At 41.2% G+C, this 27,224-nt stretch overlaps 1 protein-coding gene across 3 annotated transcripts in view; it reads left to right on the top strand.

Moving 5' to 3' along the window:
• Positions 1–212: 212 nt before the first annotated feature.
• ZNF227 (zinc finger protein 227) overlaps positions 213–27,224 on the top strand; it is a 32,654-nt gene continuing 5,642 nt past the window's right edge. For 2 of the 3 annotated variants that reach the window (XM_082438636.1, XM_082438637.1), the window contains exons 1-5: positions 10,970–11,043; positions 13,449–13,510; positions 14,879–15,005; positions 15,931–16,053; positions 19,692–25,018. In XM_082438636.1, coding sequence (XP_082294762.1) covers positions 13,451–13,510; positions 14,879–15,005; positions 15,931–16,053; positions 19,692–21,754 — 2,373 coding nt within the window. In that variant the 5' untranslated portion in view covers positions 10,970–11,043; positions 13,449–13,450 and the 3' untranslated portion in view covers positions 21,755–25,018. Of the gene's footprint in view, positions 7,742–8,059; positions 8,224–10,969; positions 11,044–13,448; positions 13,511–14,878; positions 15,006–15,930; positions 16,054–19,691; positions 25,019–27,224 lie in introns of those variants that run through there. The other variant, XM_082438638.1, reaches the window with a different exon arrangement.

Genomic DNA, 27,224 nt, shown 5'->3' with positions numbered 1-27,224 from the left:
CCAGCTACCGAAGTGGAACTTTTAACAGGAACATGGTATAAGATCAGTGACTTCTGCATGCCTAAAGGCCACACAGCAAGGTAGAAAGTAGAGAGTATCTGTGAGTAATAGATCTTGTTTTTCAAAGTTCTTTAATGTTTTTTTTTTCTATAAAGGAACTCCTTTATTTTATTTATTTATTTATTTATCTATGGCTGTGCTGGGTCCTCGTTCCCGCGCAAGGGCTCTCTCCAGTTGCGGCAAGCGGGGGCCACTCTTCATCGTGGTGCGCGGGCCTCCCACCATCATGGCCTCTCCCGCTGCGGAGCACAGGCTCCAGACGCACAGGCTCAGCAGCCGTGGCCCACGGGCCTAGCCGCTCCACAGCATGCGGGATCCTTCCAGACCAGGGCTCGAACCCGTGCCCCCCGCACCGGCAGGCAGACTCTCAACCACTGCGCCACCAGGGAAGCCCTCTGTTTTTTTTTAAATTTATTTATTTTATTTATTTTATTTTTGGCTGCATTGGGTCTTCGTTGCTGTGCACGGGCCTTCTCTAGCTGCGGCGAGTGGGGGCTACTCTTTGTTGCGGTGCGCAGGCTTCTCATCGCGGTGGCTTCTCTTGTTGTGGAGCATGGGCTCTAGGCACATGGGCTTCAGTAGTTGTGGCTCGCAGGCTCAGTAGTTGTGGCACATGGGCTTAGTTGCTCTGTGGCATGTGGGATCTTCCTGGACCAGGGTTCGAACCCGTGTCCCCTGCATTGGCAGGCGGATTCTTAACCACTGCACCACCAGGGAAACCCAATGGTTTCCCTAATGGTTTTTTGCTGAAGTGTGTCTTGTGATAATAATAAGAACCATAAAGGCTGGCCCAGCCACAACACTGGCCCCAGTGGGGGAAATGTCTGTGGGGCTCTGTGTGAGTAATTCGGAGCCCAGGTGAGTGCCTCAGGCATTTGTAGCTAAGAGCATTACCATCAGTAGGCTGTGGCTTGCAGGATCTTAGTTCCCCAACCAGGGATCAAACCCGGGCCTGCTGCAGTGGAAGCACAGAGTCCTAACCACTGGACTGCCAGGGAATGCTCCTGATTTTCATTCTTGGAGGTAAAAATTTCAACATTTTTATCACTAGGTATTATGTGTAATTTTTCTGTAATTTTATTTTAGTTTTAAATGTGATTGTTCTAGGAATTTATAACCATTTCACATATATTTTCAAATTTATCATTATAATATTCCTCAAAATGTTCTCTTAAAATCTTTAGTGATGCTCCCTTTTTAACTTCTGAAATTGGTAATAATGCCATTTTTGTCTTTTTTTCTTGATCACTGTTACTGGACTTTGTCAATTTTATTGTTTTAGTCATAATGTTCTTTTGGCCCTTTTTAAAAAAATCCACTTATTTTGTTTTCTATTTCATGAATCTCATTTCCTGCCATATACTTAGTGTATTTTTTGTCATTTGTTTATTAAATTCCCGAGGGGGATGTTTTAATTTTCAGATTCAGCTTCTCTTCTGTTTTAGTATATGCTTTTAAAGTTCCACATTTCTTCCTAAATATGTATTGAAAACTCCCATTCTAACTGAGAATTTTGCTTTTCTTCTTGTGGTTCTGTCAATTTTGCTTTTTCAAGTTTGCTTTTACATTATGTGAAGCTGTTATTCATGATAATTTGAAACTTATTGTTTCTTTGTATATCTTATAATGCTTTTTCTTCAAGGACTACTTTGTCCAATATTAATATGTTTTTAAATTATAGAAATAATTTGAAGCCTATGATGATGCTCTCTTCCCTAGAGAGAATTTTCATTTGTTTCCGTTAGATGATTGAAGATACTAACAAAAAAGCTTCACTCTAATCCAATTTCAAGTAATTGAGGTAATTTGGAGTTTGGTTTCAGTCTCCCGCAAAGGCGATCCATTACCCTTTTATCCTTATTCCTATAGGCAGCTCTTTAAGGTTTTACTACGGACTCCTGTTCTCCCTACCCTGACCTCCTCTCAAGCCCCTTGACCATGGCTAAAGTGATGCTTAGCTTTCAATAACAGAATGGGTAGGAGCCACCAAGAAAGACAGTAGCAGCGCCAAATTGGACAACTTTGCCAAACTCTGCGCTGGCATTTCTTGTTGTAAGACGTGAGGGGCAGCAATTGCGGGTTTTTTTACGGTGACACAGATGTATATTTTGATAACACCAATTACAGGCTCAGTATTGTAAGGAGTATAGCAGGCCACTGCCGGCTTGTAATGCGGAGAGAACTGAATTAAAGCAATTTTATAACCAAAAAAAAAAAAAAAAAAAAAAAAAAAAAGCTCTTAAAATTCCTCTACCCTGAGTGTTTCAGGAACCCCCTACAAGAATTCAGTGCCTAGAAGCTCAGGGTACTCGGAAGTACTTCCTCTTCAGGGGGCGGGACCGTGGCCGTCGTTTCTCTCGGGCATTCTGGGAAGTGTAGTCTGAGGTCCGTGCAGCCCGGAGCACTTCCGCTTCTGGACGGCAGGGCTAGGGAATTCTGGGAAGTGGTCAACGGGCTCCCTCTCGTGGGAAGGCGGCGCTTTCGCTGTAGGAGGGGTGGGCTGCTGCCCACCTTCCCCTCAGGTGAATGGGTCTTCGATCCCCGGGGCCCCTCCAAGCCCGGGCGGGGAGCCAGCGAGGCCCTGGCCCTCGTCCTCGGGGAGAGTAAGAGAAGCTGCTGCCGGCTGCAGAGTATGGGGTTGGGGGAAGTTTGTGTTCCCCTCCGCTGAGCCTGCCGTTTGGAGAGGCTCGTGCAGCCCTGTGTTGGGGGCAGCCCGAGTCGCTTGTCACCTGGTTTGAAGGTCTCCCGGCGCTCCAACCGGCTTCCCTCTCCTACCAGCCAGCTCTGCCACTTCCTGGCGGTATAACGTTATGCGAGTTACTTAATCTGTCTTGGCCTCATTATCCTCATCACTAAAGTAGTGTCATTAATCATTGATAAGTCCCTTATCATTTTATACAAATTAACTTCATTAAATGACCGCAACAGCCTTATGAGGTAGGTAAAGCTATTAGGCTTTTTTTCCTTTTTCTTTTTTTTAACAGATAAGGAAACGGAGGTATTGTTTGGGGGAAGTAAAGCACCCGCCTAACACACAAAGTCCTCTCTACACGGTGTCGAAAAGAAAGCAATCTTATTACTGAATAAGCATTTCCAGAGTACAGTGTTGTAGATAATTTGTGGAAAGAGATTACAGAGAAAGAAATTTAACACTATTTATACAGTCAGGCAATTACGTGCTAGTCTATTTTGACGACTTGGTACATACATTCTCAAGATTAACGGTATCTTGTTTTCCTATAAGAGGAAGTGACTGCCCCCATTTACTGCAAATTCTTTGATAAATTCATCTTAAATTTACTTGGGAATGTTTTGTTAATTGACTTTCTCTGCAGGAATAATAAAATATATCTGATCTCCCCTGCTAGCAGATTTACAACTCACTGAAAGGCACCTTCGTTAAACTCCCACAGTGACTGGGACGCTGGGTTATTTTCTAAGATGTTTACATTCTAAAGGGAAAAACCCCAGGACTTTGAAAAACGCTTCTGGGTTGTAAACTTGGTAAGAGGCTTCCTTAGGCTTTAACAAGATTTTCATGCATATGGAAAGGTTAAAAAAGGATCCAAAAGCACTGGGTTTTTTATGGAGTTGCTCTAAGAAAAAGGACAGGAAAAACAGACCCTTTGGACAAGGAAAAATTCTTTTTTTTTTTTTTTAATTTACTCTTGTGAGTTTATCTTATTTGCCCAAGACTTAATAGCTAGTAAGAGGCAGAACTACCATTTGAACCCGAGGAGTTGAAGCCTCAAATCTGGGTTTTTAATCTCTATGCTGTACTTTTTTTTTTTTTAAATCATCAGAAATAGTCATGTGAATGGTTTAAAGAAGTCTTTTTTTCTGTCAGGTTTGGAAGTGGTTTGGGGCTTTGTAATTTATATCCTCATTATAAAAGGAATGTATGCCCATTCTAGAGAGATTAGGAAATACAGAACTGTAAAAAGGAAAGAAACGAAATTACCCATAATCTCAAGGTTTAGAGATAACACTGTTAACATTTTTAATGCATTTTGCATTGGAGCTGTACTACGCATGGTATTTCTTCCTAAATTTTTATTAAGGAAAGGCCGAAACATACACAAAACAGAGAAAATAGTGTAATGAAACCTGCCCACCACCCCATCAGTCATCTGCAACCCTCGTCAAAGTTTTGCCTATCTAATTGTGTCCATTCCCCTTCTCACACAAAATACTTTTGGGGAGATTGGGAGGAAGAGAAGATGGAATAATTTAAACTAAAAACAAACCCCAGTCATGGAGTCACTAGAATTTAAAATCCATTAACATAAATTGATTATATATGAAAAGCAAAGGAAAGCAACTGTTAACTTCACGGTTTTCCTGGCAGCCAGGAGGATGGTAGTTATGTAGGTAAGAAAGTTTAGGGACATAGAAACATTGAAAGTTGGAGAGGAATAATTATGAATTTGGTTTCTTTATTTTGAAGTTTGACTTGAAACAAGTCCAGTCTTCTAAATCTTGGTTTCTGATCTGTTTCTCCCTTTGGCTGTGTGCTACTTTGTTGCAGGGAGAATGTTATATTCTTTAAAGAATACTTAGTACCAAAGACTGGCAGGGAGAAATTCTTCAGCATTTGTGGCTGGTGTAGCTGCCCAATATCCTGAATCAGAGGCCTGCAGCTCAGTTAGATTTTATTCAAAATTCCTGAAATGGACTTAGGAAACAGTAAAGGAGAACAATATAAACTTTACTGATCCTTTATCTCACTTTCAATGGGTTGCAGAATCTCCTAATTTTTTTCACAGCATTCAAAAGTTGATATACATTAATTATTGATAATATTTTAATGATGTAAAGAAAACTTATTTAGAAACCGACTATCTCTAATTTATGTGTCCTGTGTTTATCATCTGAGAATATTTGCTAACTTGTTGTAGGTGGTCGTGAGTCAGGCAGAGTCTCCAGTGCTTTTACATGTATTTATTACATGTATCTTCCTCATATCAATCCTATTATTATTTCCATTTTACAAATGAAGAAGAAGGGACAGAGTTCACAGAGTAAGTGGCAGAACGAGTATTTTAACTAGGCAGCCTGAGTCCAAGTCTGTGATCCTGGTTATCATACACGGTTTGTATTAGTCTGCAAGACAAGAACTCACAAGAAGTCTTACTGGAGAAGGGAATGTTTATTAAGCTATGACCTAGAAGTGAATAGAGCAGCAGTATATGACAAGAAGGAACAGCAGATACAAAAAAAGCTTTTTGTAGGAGTACAAGCGATTCACCATGTATGGACATGTAGCATGGAAAGCAGATTTGAAGAGGGAAACAAGCATATGGAAGATTCCTGTTTTTGAGGCTGGTGAAAGTATTTGGACCTTCCCTTAAAGGCACTGGATAGACATGCATGTGAAAAGGACTGAATTTTCATGTTAGGCTTCAGCTTTCTGGCATCAGGAAGGAGAAAAAATTGAAGTTAAACATTCTGTTCATGTTGATTATACAAGATGTGGTTAGTGTAACCGTTACCTCTCAGGCTCTGGTTGTCAAATGCCAAATTTTGAAACCTGGCTCTAGTACTTACTAATTTAGTAACATGGGCAAATTACTTAACTCTCTCTGCCTCTGGCTCCATTGTAAACTGTAAAATAGAGGAAATAATAGTATTTACCTAAAAAAAGTCGTGAAGATGAAGTGAGATCCCGGAGTCTAAAGAGTTGGGAGTAGTCCCTGGCACACACTCAGTGCTCCATAAGAGATAGCTGCTAAGGATAACAGAAAAAGGAATATATGCTCAGAAATGAGAAATGCAAAAATATATTGTCATGGATATATGGATAGTTTTAGGTATTCCTCTCTTCTCTCCAGTCTCATTTCTTTGAAACATCAATTCTGTCATACTGTTAATGGAAATAATCAATAATCAACCTATAATAAGAATAGAAGAGAATTTTATTTGAGCCAAACTGAAGACTGTAGCTTGGGAGACAGCCTCTCAGATAGCTCTGAGGAACTGTTCCAAAGAAGCATAGTTTTCAGCACAGTTTTATATCTTGTCAGAACAAAGAACATCAAACATGACAGGAGTATATTCCTTCAAGGTTTCAAAAAAGACATTAGCACTCACATTACGAGTCAGCATGGCCTCAGCTCCAGGGAACCTTATCATTGAAGGAACGCTAGCATTGACATCCCAGGAAGGGAGGCGTTTTTCTGTCTTCAAAACGGGCATTCTTTACTTCTGGACACTGCACACTTTTTTTTTTTAATTTTTAAAAATAATATATTTTTATTTATTTATTTATTTTTGGCTGCATTGGGACTTTGTTGCTGTGCACGGGCTTTCTCTAGTTGCGGCGAGCTGGGGCTACTCTACGTTGTGGTGTGCGGGCTTCTCACTGCGGTGGCTTCTCTTGTTGCAGAGCACGGGCTCTAGGCACTCAGGCTTCAGTAGTTGTGGCGTGCGGGCTCAGTAGTTGTGGCTCGCGGGCTCTAGAGCACAGGCTCAGTAGCTGTGGCACACGGGCTTAGTTGCTCCGCGGCATGTGGGATCTTCCCGGACCAGGGCTCAAACCTATGTACCCTGCATTGGCAGGCGGATTCTTAACCACTGGATCACCAGGGAAGTCCTGCACCCTTTTCTTTAATGGTTAAAGCAGATGTCTGTTTACTAGGCCACAAAACAGGCTGTTTTGGTTAGGGTAAAGTTTAAAGTTAAATTACGTAAAAGCCAGAATGACTTCCCCATACCTCAGTATGTGCAAATTTCTTCCATTAATATATTTGAACAAACAACAATCTTTGTAGTGACTATTGTATAAACACCTAATTAACAACAACGTGTTTGTCTTTCAAATTCAGAAACTCCCTGAGGATTGATTACAATGGCCCTGATTGCATTGAGAAATTGATCACACAGTCCACGCTGAAGCTTGTCTTTTCACTCCATGTGTTGTCCTCAGCAGCCAAGTTCTGAATTTTTTGACTGTTCTGTTAACAATAGTGGAAATCGACAATACAATCTGCCCCTGTTGCATTTTTTGGGTCTTTCACTTATCTAAAAATCGTCTAAAACTGCATTTTAAGCCTATCATTTCCCCTCTCCCCCCTTTTTTTCCCTCTGGTAGAGCGGGTACAGTTCTATTACACTGATCTGTTTCTTACAGTCTTTTAAGATTATGACTCTTCCAATATTTGTTTATCATGTTTTGTTCGTCAGTGAGATAAAGCTAAGCTCTACCGGCGTCAGAGAGCTGCTTCACACGAAGGGGATCCTGGAAGTCGTTGGCCGAGAACTCCCAAGAGTTTGGGGTTGTTTTGTTTTGTTTTAAAGCTCCAACGGGGAGGATACGGCCCTTCCTCCTCTTGGGGCTCTGGGAAGTGTATTCCCCCCGGACTCTATCCGGAAACGAGGGGCTACGGCGTGTCTCCGGGGCTTCTGGGAAGTGTAGTTCCGATCGCTGTGTAGTCAGAGGCACTTCCGCTCCGGGAAAGCGAGGCAGCCACCATTTTTTTCGATACGGGAGGTGAGTCGGCCCTGCACCCCCAAGACCCCTGCGAGCCTTTTCGGCCTGAGCGTGGGACTAGTCGCTACCTAGCCGGCTGTCTTAGGATGGAGAAGTCGCGGCCGCCGGCGGAGGCTGAGAGGTGGAGGGCGGAAGCGCGGCATCCTTCTGTTCTCCTCCCCCGCGTACCAAGCAGAGCTGCTACTTCTATCGGTACAATATATGGCGAGTTGTTGATTATCCGTGCGTCCTACTTTCCTCCTCTGTAAGATAGCGGGAGAGACGGTCACTACTGGGTAGGGTTGTGATTAGAATCGAGTGAGGCCATACGTGTCAACAGCTTCGAACGCTGGTGGCACATAACGGGTTGGCTCTTGCTATTGATGCAGTTAATTTTCGCACGAGCGCCCTTTTGACTGGACGCCCCAGTGAAGGGAGAGAGCGAGGAGCGATGGCACGGCCCTTCTGTCATCCGTCGGGAGACAGCCCTTCCCGAGCTTTTCCCGAGCTTTTACTGATCTCGTTTTTTAGGAAGCACCGAGTCACCCCGCGCTAGTGCCTGGGGACGTCCCGCGGCAGTGTATCCGGCAGACGGATACAGTCGTGCTCTTCCACCACATCCTTTTCTTCGCCAGTCCTGAATTCGGAAACGGGAGGAAGGAAGGACCTCTTGGCTCCTCACAGCATAGCCCCAGGTACATACTACTGAAAGGTCTTTCTTGGTCCGTCGTCTGTTTTCAGTTAATCAGGTTTCCTTCACTTAGTAAATTACCACTAGGAAAAAGATCAGTTGTCTGTTGACTACATCTGAGAATGTTTAATTGCTTGTTAATATGTACGTGTGTTTTTCTACCACACGTACATGTGTTTTTAAAATAAATAAACATTTTTTAAAATATAAAATGTTTTATTTACTTTAAAATATGTTTTAAAATATTTTAAAAAATTTTTATTGAAGTATAGTTGATTTACAATGTTGTGTAAATTTCTGCTGTACAGCAAAGTGACTCAGTTATATTCTTTTTCATATTTGTTTCCATTATGTTTATCACAGGATATTGAATATAGTTTCCTGTGCTCTACAGGAGGACCTTGTTGTTTATCCATCCTATATATAATAGTTTGCCTCTGTTAATCCCAAACTCCCAGTACTTCCCTCCTCAGCCCCCTTCCCCTTGGCAACCACAAGCTGTTCTCTATGTCTGTGAGTCTTTCTGTTTCGTAGATAAGTTCATGTGTGTCATGTTTTAGATTCCACATATAAGTGATATCGTATGGTATTTGTCTTTCTGACTTTGCTTGGTATGATAATCTCTAGGTCCATCCATGTTGCTGCAAATGGCATTATTTCATTCTTTTTAATGGCTGAGTAATATTCCATTGTATATGTATACCACATCTTCTTTATCCATTCATCTGTCAGTGGATATTTTAGGTTGTTTCCATAAGCTTGGCTATTGTAAATAGTGCTAACACTGGGGTGCATGTATCTTTTCGAATTATAGTTTTGTCTGTGTATATGCCCAGGAGTGGAATTGCTGGGTCATATGGCAACTCTACTTTTAGTTTTTCGAGGAACCTCCATACTGTTTTCCATAGTGGCTGCACTAAATTACATTCCCCCCAACAATGTAAGAGGGTTCCCTCTTCTCCACACCCTCTCCAGCATTTATTATTTGTAGACTTTTTAATGATGGCCATTCTGACCATTGTGAGGTAGTACCTCATTGTAGTTTTGACTTGCATTTCTCTAACAATTAGCGATGATGAGCATCTTTTCACATGCCTATTGGCCATCTGTATGTCTCCTTTGGAGAAATGTCTATTTGGGTCTTCCGCATCTTTTTCGATTGGATTGTTTGAGTTGTACAAGCTGTTCATATATTTTGGAAATTAAGCCCTTATCAAGTCCCATCATTTGCAAATATTTTCTCCCAGTCCGTAGGTTCTTTTCATTTTGTTTATGGTTTCCCTTGCTGTGCAAAAGCTTATAAACTTGATTAGGTCCCATTTGTTTATTTTTTTCTTTTATTTCTCTTGCCTTGGGAGACTGACCTAGGAAAACATTGGTATGATTTATGTCAGAGAATGTTTTGCCTATGTTCTCTTTTAAGAGTTTTATGGTGTCTTGTTTTATATTTAAGTTTTTAATCCATTTTGAGTTTATTTTTGTGTATGGTGTGAGGGTGTGTTCTAACTTCATTGATTTATGTAAAATTTTTTAAATATATTTTTAAATCATCATGCTTTACATTTCTTCCTTTTATTCTCTTTTATTGTCTTCAGTTCAGTTTATTCCTTTTATTTACCCTCAACTCATTTGAAAATTGTATGGTCTTCTATTTTAACTTTTAAAACCGATATCTGTCTCAACAAATACTAAATTTAATCAGCATGTATTCTCAGTCTGAAAAATATAGAAAATAAATAAAAATACACTTGAAATTTGATGATGGCTCCCTCATACCACCTTTTTTTTTTTTTTTTCACTGCAGGCTAGGTTATAGGTTTACTTTTTATTAAAACCACCCTCAAAATTTGTCATATCGTTCTAGGTTTTTTGTTTTTCTTTTAACAAAGATATTACCAACATATTTACATGTTTCCTTACCATCTATTCTTTCAGGGTTCATTTAGTTGTAAATTTTCTTCTTTTTTTAATCAGCTAAAACGTCTTTCTTCCTCTCTCATATAAATAACCATTTAATTGAACATAGAAGTCAAGATTCACGATATTTTTTCTTCATTTTGGAAATATCATTCATATATTTTAGATCTCCATTCTGCTTCCCTGTTTCTGTCAGTCTAATTTTCATTTTTATTAGGTAAATTATATTTTCTTTCTGGGAGCTTTAAGGATTTTTGTTGTTGTTTTTAGTTAATTATTTATCCTTTGCCTTCCTGAGTTTCACTATCATTTGTTTAGGAGTATATGTATTTTTATTTATGCTGTTCAGAATTTCTATATGTGAACTCAGCAGTTATCTCTTGAAATAAAACCTCTCTGTAGTTGCTTCCATTCCCTTCTTAAACTCCTATTAGACAAATGTTGGAGCCTCTCAATCTATCTTCCATGTTTCTTGATTTTTATTTTGTCTCTTTTTCTTTTCTGTGTGTTTTTCTTTTATCTCCATGCACATAGGATGAAAGGCTTTTACCAATAAGCCTTTTCTGGCTTCAGTGAAATAAATTGACCCAAAATGATACTTTTTTAGAAAACTAATACAAGTGTGAATAAAATAGTATTAACTGGGCAACAAATTATTAAATAAGGAGAAATTTTAAGTCAGAATCAGGGCTTTCAGAAAATACAGGTGACTTTCATAGGAGAGCAGTCATACACAAAATCCAGATGCCTTTCGGGTCTCTTTTGTTGTTATTGTTAGAAAACACATTTGCAAATACAGTTTATGATGCAAAGGATCATCTGCTTTTTTGCAGCTGCAAGAAAAAGGGACTCCTGTATTTTTAGAACTTTGCATCTACTCCTTGAATCCTTGGAACAACTCTATGAGGTGGGTATGGTTTACGAGGAGTAGCCAGGTTCATATCCTAGCCTCGTTGTGCAGATGACTGAAGAGAGGCACAGAGAGGTTTTTTGTAATACCCCTATATTACACGGATGCGTAGTATCTTTTCCAGGATTTAAACCTAGGGCTTTGACTCCAGAACTCTTTTTTCTAAACCCACATTGTTGTTACGTTGCCTTTCATTTCCTGCCACCCCCAGGATCAGAAATCTTTTTTTTTTCTTTAGGTTTTATTTTCATTATTATTCTTTTTTTTTAATTGAAGTATAGGTAATTTACAATGTTGTGTTAGTTTCAAGTGTACAGTAAAGTGATTCCGTTTTTTATATATATATATTCTTTTTCAGATTCTTTTCTATCATAGGTTATTATAAAGTACAGGGTATAGTTCCCTGTGCTATACAATAGGTCCTTGTTGTTTATCTATTTTATATGTAGTAGTGTCTATATGTTAATCCGAAACTCCAAATTTATTCCCCCTTCCTCCCCCCTCCCTTTTCCCCACCCACTATCCCCTTTGATAACCATGTTTGTTTTCTGTGTCTGTGAGTCTATTTCTGTTTTGTAAATAAGTTCATTTGTATCACTTTTTTTAGATTCCACATATAAGTGATATTATATGATATTTGTCTTTGTCTTTGGCTTACTTCACTTAGTATGATAATCTCTAAGTCCATCCATGTTGTTGAAAATGGCATTATTTCATTCTTTTTAATAGCTGAGTAATATTCCATTCCATACCACAACTTTATTCATTCATCTGTCGATGGACATTTAAGTCGCTTCCATGTCTTAGCTGTTGTAAATAGTGCTATGAACATTGGGGTGCATGTATCATTTTTAAAAAATTTTTATTGGAGTATAGTTGCTTTACAATGTTGTTAGTTTCTGCTGTACAGCAAAGTGAATCAGCCATACGTATACATATATTCCTTCTTTTTTAGATTTCCTTCCCATTTAGGTCACCACAGGTCATTGAGTAGAGTTTCCTGTGCTGTACAGTAGGTTCTCATTAGTTATCTCTTTTATACATAATAGTGTATATGTGTCAATCTGAATCTCCCAATTCATCCCACCCCCCCTTCCCCCCTTGGTATCCGTAAGTTTGTTCTCAACATATGTCTCTATTTCTGCTTTGCAAATAAGTTCATCTGTACCATTTTTCTAGATTCCACATAGAAGCGATACTATACAATATTTGTTTTTCTCTTTCTGACTTACTTCACTCTGTATGACAGTCTAGATTTATCCACATCTCTGCAAATGGCACTCTTTCATTCCTTTTTATGGCAGAGTAATATTCCATTGTATACATGTACCACATGTTCTTTATCCATTCCTATGTTGATGGACATTTTTAAAAAAAAATATTTATTTATTTATTTGCTTGCATGGGGTCTTAGTTGCAGCAGGCGGGCTCCTTAGTTGCGGCTCGCCGTCTCCTTAGTTGCAGCACATGGGCTTCTTAGTTGTGGCATGCGAACTCTTAGTTGCAGCATGCGTGTGGGATCTAGTTCCTGACCAGGGATCGAACCTGGGCCCCCTGCATTAGGAGCACGGAGTCTTATCCACTGTGCCACCAGTGAAGTCCCACGTTTTATGTAATTTTTATTGGGCCGTTTTTTCTTATTACAAAAATAACTTATGAGCATTGTGCGTGTGTCTTTTTGAATTAGAGTTTTCTCTGGATATATGCCCAGGAGGAAGATTGCTGGATCCTATGGTAGCTCTATTTTTAGTTTTTTAAGGAACTTCCATACTGTTGTCCATAGTGGCTGTACCAGTTTACATTGGCACCAACAGTGGAGGAGGGTTCCCTTTTCTCCACACTCTCTCCAGCATTTATTATTTGTAGACTTTAATGATGGCCATTCTGACTGATGTGAGGTGATACCTCATTGTAGTTTTGATTTGCATTTCTCTAATAATTAGCAATGTTGAGCATCTCTTCATGTGCCTTTTGGCCATCTGTATGTCTTCTTTGGAGATGCCTATTTAGGTCTTCTGCCCATTTTTTGATTGGGTTGTTTGCTTTTTTGATATTAAGCTGTATGAGCTGTTTGTATATTTTGGAAATTAATCCCTTGTCAGTAGCATAATTTGCAAATATTTTCTCCCAGTCCATAGATTGTCTTTCCATTTTGTTTACGGTAGGATCAGAAGTCTTTATGGTAGGGAGACTGTGTTTGGTTGTGCCGGTTGTTCACTATCCAGTGGCCGCTGGCTGACGGTCCTGCTAGTAGCTGCAGTCTCCTCCAAGCTCTGCTTACCAAGCTGTATGTGAGCACCTCTGCCTGGGAGTATGAGTGCTCATGTGTAGTTTCTGCAAAGATCCACATGGGCTCCTGACAGCCCTGGCCTGCATCTCATGCCTTCTTTGTCCTTCCCCAATTATGCCTTCTCAGGACTCTGACCTTCCCCGGAAGGAGCGGGAGAAAATGACCGAGTTTCAGGTAAGTAAGGCATTGCTTTCTCTCTCCTAAGGGATTTTATTTCTCAAAGATTGGACACACCTTTTTTCTCTTCCTTGGAAAGGTTAATGAACACGACACACCTTGAGTGCATGTTGTGTGCCAGACTGTGCGTTTTGTTTGGTTTATTTTATCATCTTTATCATTTCACAAAGCAATCTTTGAAAAATTGTGGAAATCTGAAATAGAGAAAAATAATTTACCCTACTACCCTGTTTACAAACTACCTCTTTTCGCTTTCTCATATTCCTTTTCCCTCAGGCATTCACAGCTATATATTTGCAATATTTGAATTGATGGGATATACTTATAAACATTGCATAAAGGTTTAATATCTCTAATTCTTATTAAAATTAGTAAAATAAAGTAAGACCCAACTGGAATATGAGTAAAAGAAAGAATAGGAGCGTCACAATAATGGAAAGTAAATTTATGAAGAAAATAATTTAATAACTAAATGTGTACAAACGTTAATAAAAGCTTTCTATTTATTTATTTCACTTAGATTGTGGAAGATTTTCTTTTTTTATTAAAAAAGGAATTATGTCTTAATTTGGCCAGTCTAGAGATTCAGGAACATTTGTACTCCCTCATATGAAAGGTGAATTGGGAAAACCTTTTGAGAGGGAAATCTGCCATTATGCTTTCAAAAATTTTAAAGTGCAGTTGCTACTTCTTGGTTGAGATCTCTGTGAAAGGATCTTTACAGCAGATGATGATAAGTAAAAATCTGTAACTAATTGTGCTTTATTTGGATTGATTAAAGCTACATCATCAGTTCTAAGGAATACTATACTATGCAGTCACAAAATGGAATGAAAGAGATTTTAATGATACTGCTTGCTCAAATTTATTGAGCACTTCTTATGTGCCAGGCGCCATTGTAAGTGCTTTACATATGTTCACTCGTCTAATCCTTTCAAACACCTTGTGATTTAGACACCATTATAGAGAAGAGGAAATTGAGATAGTGAGAGGTAAAGGAATTTGCCCAGGGTCCTGTCATTAAAACCTTGAAATTTGAACTCACCCTGTGCCTTCACCAGCTGTGCATGTGGCAGCAGGTTGACATGGCTTGTGCCTCGAAAGCACAGATGGGGAGCTGTGTACCTGTCCTAGAGGGTTGCTCAAGACCTGTGAACTTTGCGAATATTAAAAGCAGAGATAGAGTGGGACAGCAGGGAGGTGACATCACTGTCACTGAGAGGGGCAAGTGTTGGGACTGAAAACTGCCTGGAGTGCCTCCAAATCGGTAACCATTTTTTGGGTTAATCTTCTTTATCCTTCTCAATGCTGCCCTTCGTCCAGTGGAGGTTGTGAGATTGAGGTGACATGTGTTTGATGTCGTAGGAGGCGGTGACCTTCAAGGACGTGGCCGTGATCTTCACCGAGGAGGAGCTGGGGCTGCTGGACTCCGCCCAGAGGAAGCTGTACCAGGATGTGATGGTGGAGAACTTCCGGAACCTGGTCTCAGTGGGTGAGGACGGGCACTGTGTGACCCCGAACCTCAACTCTCTTGAGAGTGTCTGGTCCTCAGTTGTTCAAAGCTTTGGACCTTGTGAAGTGGTTCCCTGACCTTGAAGACACAAGTTTTTCCAATCCATAGGTTTTTCTGGTCCCTCTCTGCTCAGGCAAAATTCCGTCCGGGGTGATTTTGCCTCCTTGGGGACATTTGGCAATGTCTGGAGACAGTTTTGATTGTCACAGCTGAGGGAGGGGTGCTACTGGCATCTAGTGGCTAGCGGTGCTGTTAAACGTCCTACGATGCACAGGACCACCTCCCCCCACCACACAGAATTAGCCAGTCCAGAATATCAGTAGTGCCTCAGCTGAGAAACCCTGTTTTAGATGAACTATAAACGGGCAGCTTAGCTTCTATACTTTGTCTTTCGGATACTTTGGTGGATCATGGAGTCAACTTAGTTCATTGTACTGGCATTATTTTTTTTTTTTTTCAGTGAAATAGAATAAAATGGAATAAGAATAGAAACTGTCAGAGTTCCTTATCAAGACCCCCTCACATTGTAGCCAAAAGTGTGACCGTTTGCAGTAAGTGGTATGAGAGTGTAAGAAATATGATAAAAACAGACATTGGCTAAATCTAATTTTATCTATATATAGACATGAACTAGGTTGTGACCTCAATTTGTTTTTCTTTTTTTGATTGAAGTATAGTTGATTTACAATGTTGTGTTAGTTTCAGGTGTACAGCAAAATGATTCAATTATATATATATTCTTTTTCAGATTTTTTTCCCTTATAGGTTGTTACAGAATATTGAGTATAGTTCCCTGAATTTATTTCTTATTACAGTTTGTGATCACTTGAGGGTTATAGAACTTGGGCAAAGATCTATTTTAGCTATGTGTTCATCTTAAATATATATATCTGCCTTTTCATAGGACATCTTCCCTTCAAGCCAGATATGGTGTCCCAGTTGGAGACAGAAGAAAAGCTTTGGATGATGGAGAGAGAAACCCAAAGAAACGGGCATTCCAGTGAGAACCGCAAAGCTGTTATTTCAGGTACCAGCTAATCTGCTTCTCTCCACGTCTGTAACGACCGCTCTTGTCCCCGTGCTGTCATCTCTTGCCTGGACTGTGACAGCTTCCTCCAAACTGGTCTCCATGCTTCCGCCCTTGCACTCCTGTAGCCTTTTCTCCACATGGAAGCCAGACTGGTTCTTTAGAAAGCAAGTAAGATCATACTTTTCCTCTGTCCAAAATCCTCCCAAGGCCTCCCCTTTCACTCTGAGTCCTTGCAGTGGACTGCAGGGCCCTACCTGATCTGGCCTCCTCACCGAGTTCCTCTTTGATCACCCATCCTTTTACCCTTTCTTAGATCATTCATGCCATTCTGGCCCCTTTGGAATGTTCTCTTCTGTTTCCCAACCTTCGACTAGCTCTCTGCCTCAGTGTAGAGGCCCCCAGCCACTCCCTTACTCACTCAGGTCTTTGCTCAAATTTCATCTCATCAGACAGACCTTGTGTGTCTGCCCCATTTACAGTGCCATCCTCTCTCCATTCTCCGTGCCCTCACCCTGCCTTATTTTGTGTCCCAGCACTGATAACCTCCTGACCTCGTAACTTGTCTTTATTTACTTGTTCATCATCTGTCTTCCCTTGAAAGTAGGAATTTGGTCAGTTGTATTTCCCGTCTCTACCCAAAGCCTCCGATGAGCCTTCTGCATAGTAGATGCTCAGTACATAATTGTTGAATGAAGATATTACTTTAAAAATTACTGTTATTTTGAGTAAAAGTGAGGAAGCTCTCCTCACAGCTCCTCCTGACCTATGACCCCAGCCTTCATCTGTGAAGACCACCTCATCCTCTGGATCCCCAGCCATTGTTTCACTTTTCTCCCCAGCCTTTCAAGGCCCTCTGTTCTCCTGCCTTCGCTCAGATCCTCACTGTTTACTTCACTTTTTGACCTCCTCTTCCTTTCTCTCCTCTTCCTTCCCTTCTCTTTAATTTGCGTATTCCTCAGTCCTACCCATTTAAAAACATCAGATATTCCTAGGGAATGTAAATGTATATACTCTCCCTCTGCCTGAAAAACAAAGGAGAGAAGCTTATCTGCAAACATGATAGATTAGGCCCTGAATTCTGAGAGTGGTTAATGGATATAACCATCTGCTTTTGTCCGTCTCCCTTCTCATGTCTACATGTTGCTTCACGTTTGATGCATTCAGGAATATTACTGGAAAGGGTCTCATTCTCTTTTTCTTTTTCTTTTTTTAAATTGAAGTGTAGATGATTTAAAATGTTGTGTTAGTTTCAGTGGGGTTCATTTTTATATGCAAACTGAACCTCAGGAATCATGATCCTACGTATTGTTACACTTCAGTTTTGTGTCATAGACCAAGTCTCTTTTAACAAATCTGGTAGCATTTTCTGCCACCCTTTCTCAAAGGTTTTTTTGACCTCTTCAGCATCCGCATGTTTCAGGATTTTGCAACCATGCTCCATGTACAGATACTACCTAAAATGTTCCTTATAGGTCACTGGAGTGCAAAATAAAGGGCTTGTTTTTGTAGGGGTTCTTTTTTTTTTTTTAATGTATTTATTTATTTTTGGCTGCATTGGGTCTTCGTTGCTGCGCATGGGCTTTCTCTAGTTGCGGCGAGCGGGGGCTACTCTTTGTTGCAGTGCGCGGGCTTCTCATCGCCGTAGCTTTTCCTGTTGTGGAGCACAGGCTATAGGCGCACGGGCTTCAGTAGTTGTGGCACATGGGCTCAGTAGCTGTGGCTCACAGGCTCTAGAGCGCAGGCTCAGTAGTTGTGGCACACAGGCTTAGTTGCTGCACGGCATGTGGTATCTTCCCAGACCAGGGCTCAAATCCATGTCCCCTGCATTGGCAGGTGGATTCTTAACCACTGCGCCACCAGGGAAGTCCCCCGTCTCCTTTTTATACGGACCCTTGTGACTTCTTTGGGCTCATCTCAAGATCCTTAATTTAATCAAATCTGAAGTCCCTTTTGCTGTATACATTAACATGTTCGCAGGTTCCAGGGATTAGGGCATGGACAGCTTTAGGATGTTCAATTAGCCTACCATGCCCTGAAATGTGCACATACCTGTTGGAACGTGTTCAGTTTATATTATTTGAATGTAGCTTTCTATTTAAGCAAATTAATCATTCAGGACTTGGTACCCACTTTAAACATTTTAAGCCAGTGGCTTCCTTACGTTTTTAACTATGACCCTCAATAAGAAATATTTTACATCCTGACCAAGTATAAATGTAACATATGTGCATATTTATGTGTATGTCTAAAGCTGAAACAAGCATTTTATATAGTGGTACCCTTACTGCTTGTGATATGCTTTTCATGTTATTTTTTTTTCCACATAATTTCTTTTATTTTTATTTATTGTTTTAAATTTAATTTTTATTTTATATTGGATATAGTTGATTTACAATGTTGTGTTAGTTTCATGTGTACAGCAAAGTGGTTCAGTTATACATATACATATATCCATTCTTTTTCAGATTCTTTTCCCATATAGGTTATTACAGAATATTGAGGGTTCCCCCCCCGCCTTGGCCGCACCACGCAGCTTGTGGGATCTTAGTTCCCCAACTAAGGATCGAACCCGGCCCTGGCAGTGAAAGCGCTGAGTCCTTATCACTGGAGTGCCAGGGAATTCCCACTTCTTTTTCTTTGAAATGTCACAATGTATGGAATGGATTTCACAGTTCACGAGTATATGCCAGCAATTTGAGAAATTCTGTTACAGTGGGGATGAAGCAATGAAGAAATCAAAGTGCTTGTTTTCCTCATGATTGTTACATCCTAGTTCGTCTAAATGGGCAGGAAAAAATTAGGAAATATGTAGTAAATCAAATAATAAGTGCCATGGGGGAAAAGAAGGCAGAGTAAGGCAGATGGGAAGAGTGGAAGGTGTGTTGGGGTGGGAGGAATTATTTTATACTGGGTGATAGGAAGGCCTCACCCAGTTGAGTGACATTTGAGCAGAGAGACCCGAAGGGAATGAGAGAAAAAGCAAGGTTTGCAGCTTCCTGGGCAAAAGCTTTCCAAGCTGAACCTAACTCTCCCTCTCCTCCGTTCAGGGTTGCCTTTGAGAATCTGCTCTCTTTCTTCTCCTCCCAAGTTCTTTCTTAGCTGTCCAAGGTTAGTTTTCCCTTTCCCCCTTCTTTTTACAGAGACCAGAATCACTCCCAGGCTTAGAACAATAAATGTTATTATCCCAACCGCTTCCCAAATTTACTCTTAGAAGATCATTTCTACCAGGGCCTAAAATACTGTTTAATGCCTACAGTCTGTGCTTTCCTAACCTAATTCAGTAGAAGCCCACTTGTCATAAGCCTGCTAAGGAACAGGTGATTAGGCTTTTAATTGACGTTGCTGTAGGTTGGAAGGTGGGTTGTCTTTGTTGCCCTGCAGCCATCCGATTCCAAACCTACAGGTCTTAAACTGTTAGACCTGTGGTTCTAAATGGTTCACATTTACAGAAGAGTCTCTTGACCCTGTCCTTCGCTTCCACTTACACGAAAAAGCATAACAAAAGGATAAGTGGTGTGGTACAGACATGACCCTTTCCCTGTTTTTTTAAGGCCTTATCCCTGAGTGTGAAATCCCGATGTTTCTGAACAAAGCATTTACTTGTCCTCACCTCTGAATATCGCTTTTTCTTTTAGGCAGCAAGAATCCCCTTGAGGTGGAAACTCTTGGAAAAGTCGCATTAAAATACCTTTCATGTGAAGAGCCATCTTGCTGGCAAATCTGGAAACAGGTCGCAAGTGATTCAATGTGCTGTCTTCAGAGGAGGACTTCCCATTTCCTACAAGGTGATTCTCTTCAGGTTTCTGAAAATGAGAACCATGTGATGAACCACAAAGGCGATAGTTCCAGTTACCTTGAAAATCAAGAGTTTTTGATTTTGAGAACCCAGGATTCCTGTGGGAATACGTATGTGAGTGAGTCAGGGAATCAGAGTAGAGGTAAGCAAACGAATGGGAAAAACAACCCACGTATATGTGAAGCCTTCATGAAGAAATCACCCCTGAGTGATCCTGTTAAAACTGACACAGAACAGAAACCCTGCAAAGGAGAGACACCGTATCCCTGTAGAGAGTGTGGGAAAAGCTTCAGTGATAGCGAAGTGCTCCCAATTCATCCGAGCGTTCTCCTGGGAGAGAAATGCTCCCATCTGCAAAGTCATCAAAGAATTCACCCGCGAGGGAAAGCCGATAAATGTCGTGAATCCGGCGATGGTTTCAGTAGGAACTCCTTTCATCCCCGTCAATCTAATCACACGGGAGAGAAGTCCTATAGGTGCGACAGTTGTGACAAGGGATTCAGTAGCAGCACAGGCCTTATCATCCACTACAGGACACACACAGGGGAGAAGCCTTACAAATGCGAGGAGTGCGGTAAATGCTTTAGCCAAAGTTCAAATTTTCAGTGCCATCAGAGAGTCCACACCGAAGAGAAACCATACAAGTGCAACGAGTGCGGGAAGGGCTTCGGCTGGAGCGTTAACCTTCGTGTTCACCAGAGGGTCCACAGGGGTGAGAAACCCTATAAGTGTGAGGAGTGTGGGAAGGGCTTCACTCAGGCCGCGCATTATCACATACATCAGAGGGTCCACACCGGGGAGAAACCCTACAAATGCGATGTCTGCGGCAAGGGGTTCAGTCACAATTCCCCTTTGATATGCCACCGGAGGGTCCACACTGGAGAGAAACCGTACAGATGTGAGGCGTGCGGGAAGGGCTTCACCCGTAACACAGATCTTCACATCCACTTCCGTGTCCACACGGGAGAGAAACCCTACAAATGCAAGGAGTGCGGGAAGGGCTTCAGTCAGGCTTCCAATCTGCAAGTCCACCAGAACGTCCACACCGGGGAGAAACGATTCAAATGTGAGACGTGTGGGAAGGGCTTCAGTCAGTCATCAAAGCTTCAGACCCACCAGAGAGTCCACACAGGGGAAAAGCCCTACAGATGCGACATGTGCGGTAAGGACTTCAGTTACAGTTCAAATCTTAAACTGCACCAAGTCATTCACACTGGAGAAAAACCGTATAAATGTGAGGAGTGCGGGAAGGGCTTCAGTTGGAGATCAAACCTTCACGCTCATCAGAGAGTCCACTCAGGAGAGAAACCCTACAAATGTGAGGCATGTGATAAGAGCTTCAGTCAGGCCATAGATTTCCGGGTCCATCAGAGAGTCCACACGGGTGAGAAACCCTACAAGTGTAGTATCTGTGGGAAGGGCTTCAGCCAGTCCTCTGGTCTTCAGTCCCATCAGAGGGTCCACACTGGGGAGAAGCCCTACAGATGCGACGTGTGTGGAAAGGGCTTTCGTTACAGTTCACAGTTTATATACCACCAGAGGGGCCACACTGGTGAAAAGCCTTACAAATGTGAGGAGTGTGGGAAAGCCTTCGGGCGGAGCCTGAATCTTCGCCATCACCAGAGGGTCCACACAGGAGAGAAACCCCACAAGTGTGAGGAGTGTGGGAAGGCCTTCAGTCTCCCCTCCAATCTTAGAGTCCATCTGAGTGTTCACACTCGGGAGAAACTGTTTAAATGTGAGGAGTGTGGGAAGGGCTTCAGTCAGAGTTCTCGGCTTCAAGCCCACCAGAGGGTCCACACAGGAGAAAAACCATACAAGTGTGACATATGTGGTAAGGACTTCAGTCACCGTTCACGGCTTACATACCATCAGAAAGTCCACACTGGCAAGAGTCTTTAAAAGTGAGAGGTCTGTTAATGACTTCAGTCAGGATGCACGTCTTCAAGGTTTTGGAGAGTCAATGCTGCTGATAAACTCTATGAAGTATTGAGAGTGGAAAGGGATTCCTTCAGATGGAATCTTCCCAGCAAATCCATTAAAATGGTGACATAGAACCATACATAGTAACAGGGGAGAAATAGGTTGTAACCCTCTTGGTAAGATCCACTTGATATAAATGATCTCTCAAAGTGAATATATGCCTAAAGACAGTGTGTGAAAAGGATATTTGCCGTATACTAACTCGTTTTTTTTGAGGGGGGATGTCAAGGAGGGCTTTGGGGTTATTTTTCCATCAGCTTCCATTTTATACTTGTTTACAGTGACTGTTATTTTTACTAAAGCTGTAAAACTATGAAAAATGAAATGAATAAAATTACTAAAAATTTCCTGTAGCCAAGAATTTGTAATATGTTTGCTTTATTTCGTATGATATATTGGATTAAAATTAAGGAATAGATCCCCAGAGATGAACCTTTGATCTTCAGAAGTAAATACGTATCTGCCACAGATGTATATAAAGGAATGTTCATTGCATTATTGTTTATAATAGCAAACAGAGAAATAATCAGTTGGGTTGCCAAAGTATTTTATGATTTACTTATCCAGTGCAAATTGTTGCTATGGATGTTGGAAGATGTCCAGAATACATTAACCTGGAAAAACACAAAGCATGGGATTTGTGTGTGATCTCATTAAAAAAGAAAAAAAAAAAAAGTATTTATTTTTACTTATCTCTAAATGATGGGATTTTGCTTGACATAAATTTTTACATTTCTTTAAACTTCTTGTTTTGAAATAATTTAAAACTTTCCAAATATTGTAAAAATTATATAAAATCTCTCATGTACCCTGTACTCAGATTCACCAGTTAACATGTTTGAGTCATTATTCTCTTAATGTATGTGAACGTGTATATATGCACACACATACTGACATATGCTTTTTTTTTAACCATGAGTATGTTCCAGACCTCTTAGCCTTTGCATCTGAATACTTAAGTAATACGGTAAGAACAAGGGTATTTACTTACATATCTACAGCACAAGTATAGCATTCAGGAAAATTGAATATTGATACATAACGTCTAACCTCCAGACCTTATTCAAATTTTAGCAGTTGTCTCTCTCTCTCTCTCCCTCTCCCCCTCCTCCCTCCCTCTCTCTTTCCTATTTCTTTATTTTTTTGGTAGGTGACAGAATTAAAATCAACTTATCAACAAATCTTCAAAGAAAGGTCTATATTTGCCTTCCACATAATTTGATTATTCACCATATGACTATCCATTTGTTCCTATACCAGTTACTGAACATTTCCCTTATTCCCCACTACTTTGCAGTGCCACTTTTGAAGAAAATCAGTAATCTATATATGATTAGATGGATGTCTTGACTCTCAATTCCCTTTGATTGGTCTACTTTTCAATAATTTTACCAATACCACACTGCTTCAGTTACCATAGCTTTGCAACGAGTCTTGATATTTGATAGAAAACATTTTCTCGTCTTGCTCTCTTTTTAGGTGTCTTGGCAGCTTCCAGTTAGGGTAATAGGAGAAACAAACAGAACCACCCATGAAGTATGCTTTCCAAAAAAAAAAATAAACCTGAATCAAATTGAATCTCTAATTCTAACCACTGGTACACAGGAAATACATATGGAGAAATGTTTGTGACAACATGAATAAAACTGTAGGGCATATGCTAAATGAAATAAGAAAAATAATGCATGTTATCAGTTATATGTGGAATCTAAGGGGAAAAAAAGGTCAAACTTAGAAACATTTAGTGTGATGGTGGTGGTTGCCTGGGGAATGGGGAGAGGTTGGTTATAAAAAGGGTACAAACTTTCAGCTTTAAGATGAATAAGGTCTGAGGATCTAATCTATGGTGACTACAGTTGGTAATGCAGTATTGTATAGTTTAAATTTGCTAAGAGAGTAGATATTAAAGGTTCTCACTCCTCTCTCCCCAAAAGAGTTAGCTATGTGAAGTGATGAATGTGTTAATTAATTCACTTGTGGGAGTCCTTTCACAATGTATATGTATATCAATTCATCACATATACTTTAAATATATTACAATTTTGTCAATTATACCTCATAAAGCTGAAAAAAGTTGAATTTGTTACCGTTATCTGAGCAGGATACCCCACTTCCGCACCTACTTTTTAAATAATCGTGGCTCATTGATTTAGACCATCCTGAAGAAAAATAAAACATTGTATTGTATTTACTTATTTTCCTATTGTATTTATGGTGATTTTATTTATTATGGTAATTTTACAAATTGAAGGTTTGTGGCAAACCTGTGTCAAGTCTACTGGTGCCATTTTTCCAACAGCATTATTTTTATATTAAGTTGTGTACATTATTGTTTAACATAATGTAATTGCACACTTAGATTACATTATAGTGTAAACATAACTTATATGCAGTGGGAAACTGAAAAATTCATACAACTCAGTTTATTTCGATATTTGCTTTATTGCAGTGGTCTGGAATCTAACACCAAATATCTCTGAGGTATACCTGTATTCTAGACTTTTCTTTTTCAAAGTACAGTATTTCCTTCACTTCTTGCTAATGCATCTTCTTTCGTTTGCCAGAAAACTCCAGATTTCAAAATGAGCAATTAAAACCAACAAAAGTGGGAAAGTCGTTATTTATTTTGTGGCTTGATCAAAGGTTACTTTTCCTTCTCGTGAGTCTTTAGCATCTTGGAATGAATAGCTCATGCCAGGTAAACATTGTCAGGGGTCTACATGCATCCAGGCACAAGGAGAGTAAAGAAGGCAATAAACCGAGTTTGAGATCCTCTCCTCGCCTTTCTTTGCTATACAGCCACATTTACTTTTCAGTCGCACTTATTAGTAATGTAATTAAAACAACAACAACAAAAAAACCCCTCCAGAATAGAAGGAAGGAAGGAAAAGAAAAAGATCAAGCAGTAATAGCGCCTCCAAACTGACCGAACTGAACCGGCTTATATTTAAAAACAAAACAAAGCAAACAAACAAAAAAAAAACGTGGCATTACTTTGCCGAGGATTCTGGGGAGTGTAGTCCCGCAGCGCCGGGTAGTCAGAGCCACTTCCGCTCTCGAAGGGAGGAGGTGTAGCCCTTGTTCCGCTGAGGGATTCTGGGAAGTGTGGTCCAGGAGCGGCGTGTAGTCCGGGCCCTTCCGCTACAGGAGTGAGAGGCCGCGGTCATCAGTACCTGCTGGGAGGTGAGTCAGTGCCTAGAACCCGAGTGTCTTCCGAGCCTGCCTGGGCGTGGAATCCGCAGGTGCCACCCTCGCCCTGGGGAATGGAAGCCGTGGAGGGCAGGGGCGACGGTTTTCGTCACCTCGGTGTTTGGGGCGGTTCGCGCGTACCCGAGTTGTAGGCGGGCAGGGGTCGCGATCTCCGGGTTTGAGAGTCTCCGGGCGCTCGGTTTCCCTCGCCTCCCCTACTTTCTGCACGCTCTGTGGTCTCTTCGGGATGTACTCTTCGTAGAGTTATTTCACTTTTCCATTTCTCGTCTGCAAAGTGGAGTTAATAGTAGTGCCTCCCTAGTAAGCATGTGGTGAGATTTACGTGATGTGAAAATGCTTAGAACCGGTTGCTGGCACCTGCGAAAAGGCGGTCGGTCGTTCTCAGTCTTATTTCTTTCGAGAAGCGCTCAGTCCTTCAAAGCCTCTGTGAGCCCGCGGTGGGTTCTGAGCTCCAGCTGCAGAGCCACTGGCTCTTCTCTGACCCCTGCGGGAAGAGGGGTTTTTCGTGGATTCCTAATGACCCCACGACCTTTTTTAAAGGAAGGAATGGGTCTCACCCCCAGCTGGTGCCTGGGGATGTCCGCTGTGATTTATCCTGGACCTGAGACACGATTATGATATCTTTCCTTTCCCGGCCCTGATTTCTCAAAGAGGTTGCAGAGAGGAGGGAATGACCCATCACTCCTGGCAACATTGTCCCAAAGTGAGAGAATTTATCGTGCTATGTCATTTCTACTCTCAGTTGGGCAACAGATTTCCTTCATTCATTAGCAGATTTTTACTCCTGGGCAAATGTCGAATGTTTATAGAATAAATGGGAGGTTGGATGAGACGTGTTGATGAATGAGTAATAATAATTTGTTAACATAGTGAATGCCAGGTACTCTTCTACAGCCTTTATATGCATTAATTAGCTTAATCTTCGTAACAAAGATGTGGTTATTATCTGTATTTTACAGATGAGAACATTGATAGGTGAAGAATTTAAGTAATTTTCTCAAAGTCAAACAACAGAGAAGAGACAGAACTGGGAATTTGAACCCAGGCAGCCTGCGTTCTTGACCTTTAAGCCATACTCTTGAAACTGAGCGGGACACTCTGGGGCCTTCCTGGGGACAGACCTCCCCTACCCACCATGTGTCCCTCACCTCTTGTTTATAAAAAAGCTTTAGTCTCCTAGGCCTTCCCTGAGTTCCAAAGAGCAAATTTAGTCAGATAAGCGAGAAAACGCAGAAACAAAGGAAAACAGTCAAGCAAGACAAAAATAATAGTTTAGCCATAAAACAAAGTCAGGGAGGACCTTTAGTTCCTCCTCAAGAGCTAGAGATAATATCCTGAGCCACATCCTTGAGTTGTTTTGCGGATACTAAACCCCCCACCAGGTGGAGGAAGTTAAGTGCATGCTGACCACCAGCAGGTATATCCCAGATGTGTTGGAACCAGGTTGATGATTGAGATTCCCAAAACAGCACCCTGTTACCTCACTATCAGCCAGTCAGAGAATTGTGCATGAGCTGATCACACACCTGTGACCCCCCTCCCTCACACTGTCTTTAAAAACCCTTCACTGAAATCTATCAGAGAGTTTGGGTCTTTTGAACATGAGCTGCCTGTTCTCCTTGCTTGGCATCCTGCAGTAAATGCTGTACTTTCCTTCAACACCACCTGGTGTCAGTAGACTGGGTTTGCTGCGTGTCGGTTGGGTAACACTCTCCTTCAGCCCTAACGTGGTAAATAACCCCTGTGAATGAAGGAGGGAGGGTCGCTTGGTAATAATTTAGGACCTTAGGGGACCTGAAGGCTGTGCTCATTTAATTAATTTCTTTTTTAAAAATTTTATTTATTTATTTATTTATGGCTGTGTTGGGTCTTTGTTGCTGTGTGCAGACTTTCCCTAGTTGCAGCGAGCAGGGGCTACTCTTTGTTGCGGTGAGCGGGCTTCTCACTGCAGTGGCTTCTCTTGTTGCGGAGCACAGGCTCTAGGCACACGGGCTTCAGTAGTTGTGCCACGTGGGCTCAGTAGTTGTGGCTCGCGGGCTCTAGAGCGCAGGCTCAGTAGTTGTGGCTCATGGGCCGAGTTGCTCCGTGGCATGTGGGATCTTCCCGGACCAGGGCTCGAACCTGTGTCTCCTGCATTGGCAGACGGATTCTTAACCACTGCGCCACCAGGGAAGTCCTA

The sequence above is a fragment of the Balaenoptera physalus genome (assembly GCF_965194825.1).
Source record: "Balaenoptera physalus genome assembly, chromosome: 19".
In the NCBI taxonomy this organism is placed as follows: domain Eukaryota; kingdom Metazoa; phylum Chordata; class Mammalia; order Artiodactyla; family Balaenopteridae; genus Balaenoptera; species Balaenoptera physalus.
This window is presented reverse-complemented; position numbering and strand designations above follow the sequence as displayed.